The sequence below is a fragment of the Myotis lucifugus genome, unplaced genomic scaffold (genome assembly GCF_000147115.1).
Source record: "Myotis lucifugus unplaced genomic scaffold, Myoluc2.0 scaffold_113, whole genome shotgun sequence".
NCBI classification, from domain to species: Eukaryota; Metazoa; Chordata; class Mammalia; order Chiroptera; family Vespertilionidae; genus Myotis; species Myotis lucifugus.
The window spans coordinates 22,616-28,884 of NW_005871161.1; the positions used below are offsets into that span (position 1 = coordinate 22,616).

The 6,269-nt window shown below is 58.4% G+C and overlaps 1 protein-coding gene across 1 annotated transcript in view; it reads right to left on the bottom strand.

Annotated features, from left to right (window-relative positions):
• Positions 1-1,110: 1,110 nt before the first annotated feature.
• Positions 1,111-6,269, bottom strand: part of TG (thyroglobulin) — a 154,923-nt gene continuing 149,764 nt past the window's right edge. Inside the window, exons 40-42 of the mRNA XM_023757773.1 lie at positions 2,846-2,980; positions 2,199-2,389; positions 1,111-1,246 (exon numbers count right to left, since the gene is read on the bottom strand). Coding sequence (XP_023613541.1) covers positions 1,137-1,246; positions 2,199-2,389; positions 2,846-2,980 — 436 coding nt within the window. The 3' untranslated portion in view covers positions 1,111-1,136. The remainder of the gene's footprint in view (positions 1,247-2,198; positions 2,390-2,845; positions 2,981-6,269) is intronic.

Here is a 6,269-nt window from a genome sequence, read left to right on the forward strand (position 1 = left end):
AGTGAGTCTCCCCACCTTAAAGAAAGCAAAATATATGCTTTTTCATGTGAGATGGGACGGGAGCAGGACTTCTGACTCAGCAGCTGCCTGACTGAATGACCCGAGCAACCCCCTGTGCCCCGCCCCCACCCCCGGCATCCGGGCGGCACAGGTTTCAGGAGCCAGAAGAGAAAGTAGGCTCCCGACCCCCCATGAGTAGATGCCACCTGTCGGTCTGACTGAGAGGGTGGAGCTGCCATGGAAGAGCTGGGAGGGATGTTCCAGGTGGAAAAGGAGCAAACAGGCCGTCTAAGGAGAAGCCACCTCCCGCCCTCAGCAGACAGAAGAGCAGGAGCCCAGGGGGCATCGGAGTGACCGCAGACACCAGTTCACGCGTCCGCATCCACATGGCCTAGAGAAGGACAACCCGGCCAGACCTGCCAGCGTGGTCTCAGGCGCCATTGCTCCCTGTGCTCCTGACCGTGGCCTTTGCCAGGCCCTCGGGCCTTGATGAAGCCCTGAGTGTTTACCTGTGGGACAGGGAAGAAAACCACCTGCACGAGTGTCGTAGGGACACGGGAGGTCCCGGTGGGAGGGGCTTGGCTGTGAGTCGGTGGAGGGCGCATCTGCCTTTGACCCCAGACCCTGCACCTGGCCGGCTGGCGTTCCTTCCGGCTCTGAGCCTCCTACCAGCCTCGCTGGCCTCCTACCTCCTTCCTAGCACCTTCACGAGAGAATCCTTTCTAACACGTAGGTAGGACTCTGGGGCCTGCCCTCCATGGGTCCCCAGATCCTGTGTCACTTCTGTTCACCTGCCCCCCTCTCCCGTGAGAGAGCAGGGCTCTCGCCTCCCCAGCCCCCAGCACAGAGCCTGGCGCACAGAGGATGCTGCACAACCATTTGACGGGAGGAAACAGCAGCCTGGGATTCAGAACTCAGTCAGACGCGGAAGGTGAGAAGATGAATCCACAGCTCGGCATCTCCCAAGGGCAGTCCTGAAGGAACACATCAGAGTCACCGCTGTTTCACTGCATGTTGACACTTTATTGAAAGCCAGGGGCGATTCCAGAGAACAAGGGGCCCAGGTGTCAGCCTGAGGGTGGGGGGAGGGGAAGGGTGAGGGGGGGTGGCAGGGTGGGTGGAAGTCTCGGGATTGGTCACTTGCTGTAGCTCTTGGAGCCTGGATCTGGGAGGTCTTCTCTCAGGCCAGAGCCAGCCGGCTGCTCCTCCTCTTCACTCCCTGCTGACAGCCCATCCTTGGCTTCATCTGAAACATGAGGGCAAGGCTGGTTCGATCCTGACCCGACTTCTCCCTCCCTCACTCTTTTTGACCAGAAGAGACCCCGGCTCTGAGGGACATTCCTTCCCCAGGAGTTCCCTGCAGGGGGCACTTTCAGATCTGCTGGCAGGAGGGACCTGCGAAGGGCAGGACAGGACTCGGGGTCATCACCAGAGAGCCTCTGGGTCTTAGAATGTAAAAGTGGGATTGAGAGTCTAGAACATGTCGGACGAGGTCACTTCCCTGCTGAACGCTCCACTCTCATTGGACTCCCTGTGAAGACCTCCCGTCATTCTGCAAAGCTCAGCCCAGCACCACCTGCCCCTGGGAGGCCCCCTGGCTTCCTGCAGCTCCCAGCATGCACCAGGAAACTGAAGGACTTCCCCTGGGTCACGTCACTCCCAGAAGCTTTTTAGGGCATCGGATTTATCTCAATATTCCTAGCGCCCTTATGACAGATCCTTTTATCGTCTCTGTAACATCTCTTCAACAGGAAGTTCTCTTCTACAGGAAGTTCTCTTCAACAGGAAGTCCATTGCAACAGAAAGAGGAAGAATGCCCGCCTCTCCCCTGGCCAGAACTCACTCTCCAAGACGTTTGACCAGTCTTCCAAGGGCAGCGAGGCTGAGGGTCCAGATCCTACCTCCTCTCCCCATTCAACTGTCCCAAAGCCTTCCCAAGGGGCCCCCCCCCCCCCCCCCGCCAGTGTTCTCTCTCTCACTTCCCTCTCCTGTCCCCACGGAACAGGAGGCCCTTGGCAGAGAGGAACCCTCCTCCCCAACCTGTGAGCTCTTAGAGGAGAGAGAGGTGTTGATGGCCTCCCAGTGCCCATTGGCTCCCAGAGGCTCAAATAGGCCTAATGCACAATGTGCGCACAGTAGGTGCTGTGTATCCACCCTTGCCCGCCCTCACCCTGGCCCTCCAGCTCCACGCTTCCTACCTGCAGGCACCTTCAGGGACCGGATGTACTTGGACCAGAAGGAGCAGTCGGCCTTTTTCAGGCCCCGTCGATTGGGGAGCTGGGCGCTGAACTCCTTGTAGTTCTCCCCGTTGGTGCCAGGGACGAAGTCGGGCCAGGGGACTGCGAATTCAGGCCCTTTCCGTGAGAACTCGTGCGGGTAGTTGGGATTCCTGGGGAAGGAGAAGCAGGACACACGCATGAGGGAGACTCGTCTTTCCTTTCATCCCTTGGATCACTTTCGATCGCACCTGGTCTCTGAGGACCCACCCACTCACTCATCCTTAGGCGTCCGAGTGGCCTTAACGGCTGCACCCCAAATGCTTACAGGTGGGAAGGCCCCGACTCCACCCAGGCCATTTGTAGGGGAGGGAGATGTGAGCTCAGGACCCAGCAACACCAGCACAGCCCTTCTGGGGGTCTGGACGCTCAGGAGGCCGCGTGCCCCTCTCTGTGCTGGTGTCCTCTTATCGGGACCCCCTCGCTAGTCTCTGGGATGCCTTTGTGGGTGCAGGGTCTGGGGGGAGGGGGTTTAGAGCCAGCACACTGGTCTGCCACCTGCAGGTCCATCACGCGGCCCCTGGGTTTGGAGGGGCGGGGTGCGCAGCGACGGCCCCCGGCCCACTCACCCGGATCGGATGAAGTTGGAGAAGTACTGCATGACTTTCAGCGCTGTGTGCTTCTCCTCCGGAGTGAACTGCCCCCCGTAGGCAGGGTGGAAGGGCAGCCCGAAGGCATACTGGGCGTCGGCCAGCACTTCCAGGCTGAGGGAGCACGGGGAGGCGGAGAAGCAGGAGTTAAAGGAACAGTGCACTGCTGGAGAAATCCAAGGAGCCCCAACCAGAATCCCTCCCCCATGAAGACGGTGCTCTTGTTATGTTGAGGCTGCCTACGCGGTGCTGAGTACAGCTGATGGACCTTCTGTCCATGGCCCCCGTGGGACAGATCTGTGGCACAGCCATTGGCTACGACCTGAAGGCCATTCTTAGTGCCCAGCGCCCACCATGCACGGTCCCCTTCCTCTGTCCTCAAAGCCACCAACAGTGAGTCACGTCCTCCGCACGCCCCTCTGTCCGGCTTTTCCCTCTGCCCCCCCTTCTCCTCTAAAGGACCCGTGTCATTGGGTTGGGCACCTGGACTGTGGGAAACACACAGCCATGCAGCCTGAGGGACGGCTGTGTGCTCAGTTTCTGGATGTGAATATAGTTCAGAGGATGGTGGTAAACAGGAGGTCAGGACGAGCCGGTCCACCAGCCACCCTTGCTGACTGCTTTCTGGGCCGCACCCCAAATGGGTGCTGGGGTAAGAGAGGGAGAAATCGGCCATGCTGGCATGGGGCTCGCGGTCCAACAGGAAATGCAAAGATGTCAACACAAAAATAAAAAGCTTGAACTAATGATAGACAGACAGACAGACAGATGTCGAAGGATAGAAATGTTTACAAAGTGCTGACGGTGGAGGAGAAAGTGGTGCAGCTTGTTCTGGGTGAGGACATGGAGGGCAGCTTGTGCCACGTCAGAGAGGAAACCACATTGACATGGGCCTTGGGAGAGGACTGGGTGAGCCCGAGGGGGAGGGGGAGGGGTGTTTGGGGCCAAGACTCAGCGCGTGTGATGGCATGGAGTGTGCTTTCTGTGGAGGAGGGGACAGGGGGTGAGACTGGGTGGGGGCGTGGCAGCTGCGATGACGGGGAACCACGTCCCCGACCTCTGGGCCTCGTGAATTGTACCGAGAAGTGCATCACGCTACTGAGTGAGGCTGGGATTTTCCCGGTCCAGGGCAACCCAAAGCGTCAGAACCACAGAGCTACTTGCTGGCTCCAGGCCTGCAGTTCTTCAGGCCCTGGCTCTGTGGAAGGTATGAGAACCGAGGCCAGAGGCGCCGAGAGCCACGTCTAAAGGGGAGGGGACGCCGGCCGTTTCTAAGTGGCCATTGCAAGCTGCCTTTCCGTGAGGACTGGCCCTGGGCGGTGGCAGCGTGAAGGTCCGACGCGGCAGGTCCCAGGGCCGCTGAGCTGTCCAGCAGAGAGAGAGAGGGGCTGGCTTTTCACGTGACGCCCCCACCTCACCTCTCGGCCATCCCACCACCCTAGATCGCGCTGGCGGGGGCTTGCGGGGAGGCCCAGCCCCCACTCCAGCAAGTCCAGGGCCACGGCCACACTTCAGAGCCGACACAGTCCGTCAGCAGCTCCAGTCCCTTCCCTTCCCACACGTGGGACCCTCCTTCACGGACATGGGGCTCACTAGGCAGCACAGTGATGAGACGGCGTCACGGGAGGAAGGCCCCTGACCTTGGCCGACAAGGACCTGAGCTGGGACGGGGGCTGAGCCGGCCCCGGGGGGTGAGGAGAGGGAGTGGGAGGGATCTTCCTTGCATCAGGGAGGTGGCTCCTGTAAGGATGATGGGTTCAAGAGGTTCATGCTGCGGAGGCCCCGCGCTCGGCCCATCTGGTTGGACTGACTGGAGAGCCTGTTGCTCGGAGATTTCTTTCCCTGTTGTTCTGTCCGTGGGAGGAAGTTCGTTGACCTCATCCCCATAAACTATGTTCCCCCTTATCTCTCGCTGGCATCGCTGGATGGCTTCCCCCGGAGGGAACTGGGGAGCAGGAGGAACGAAAACCCGCCGCTTCCCACGCTGGTATTTCGAGGGCTGAGGCTTTGCCAGATCCCTTGCACACAGAGGCTGCGAGTGTGCCTCTCTGGACGCATGTAACTCACACAAGTTCACATTCTGCCCACGGAAGAATGGACAACGGCTTCTGTTCCACAAAAGGATTCATCACCCAGTTCTTTAAACAGTGAGCTCCCAGCCCCAGCCAGTTTGGCTCAGTGGATAGAGCATCGGCCCTCAGACCGAAGGGTCCTGGGTTTGAGTCCGCTCAAGGGCATGTATCTTGGAGGTTCGGTCTGAGACCCTGGTCAGGGCACGTGCGGGAGGCAACCAATCTGTGTGTCTCTCTCACATCGATGTTTCTCTCTCTGTGTCTCTCCCCCTCCCTTCCACTCTCTAAAAATCAGTGGAAAAAGTATCCTTGGGTAAGCATTAACAAAAAAAAGAATTTTTTTTAAATGAACACCCAATTCACTTAAAATAACACAGTGCCTCCCCCGGGGCCAAGGGACACACGCACAGCACTCCCATAGCTCCCTGCGGCCCAGCACAGCCGGTGGCTGACGTCCGGCTGCACCGTGGACGCTCCCGGTGGACTCGCTGGACCCACCGCGCCTTTCAGTCCTGGCACAAAGCTCAGCAGCTGCTGCTCAGAGGGGCTGGGCTCTCCTGGCCCGAAGCACCGACTCGCCCCAGGGCGTTCCGTGTGTACCCAGAGCCCCGTGCTTGCCCTGACCTGCTTATGCCCGTTGTGTGTTGTGGGAATCACAGAGCTCAATCCCGTAGCCGGCGGAGGCCCCACTTCCAAGAAAGCCCAGCGGCAGTCGTAGAGCCAGCCCTGGGTTTACGGCTTCGTGAGCAATTCAAAGGGAGGGCTCCACGCAGCATCGCCGCCCGGCCTTTGACCCTGCGCTGAAACCATGCCGACCGACGCGTGTACAGGCGTAGAATTAAAATGAAATGGGGGCGGCATAGACCTATCTCACCCACAGACCAGGAGTCCCCATTTTAATTGGATTTTCCAATTAACTAACTGATCATTGCAGGGGAAAACTGGGTTTCTAGTCTATGTTCTATTTTTTTTTTAAGTTGGCTTTTAGAGAGCTGTGTTTCGAATGTGAAAGAAAAGACCAGTGGGCATTCTGAAAACCATGTCTTCTTAAAAAATCTCCAATGCCTTCCCACCATACTCAGATGAAATACTACCTTTTGGCCTGCCACTGTTTACCAACTCCTATGTGAACTGCAAAACCCTGTCTTTTTCCCCCCTGAATCTCCAACCACTTTCCTTCTCTTCAATACACCCAGCTCCTGGCCTCCTTCGTCATCCTCAAACATGCCACACCTTTTCCCTTTCTCCTTCCCAGGGCAATTATCCGAATTTACACTGCATTTTTTCTGTGTGTGTGTGGTCTGTTCTTTGGCACCCTGTCCCTGGACACT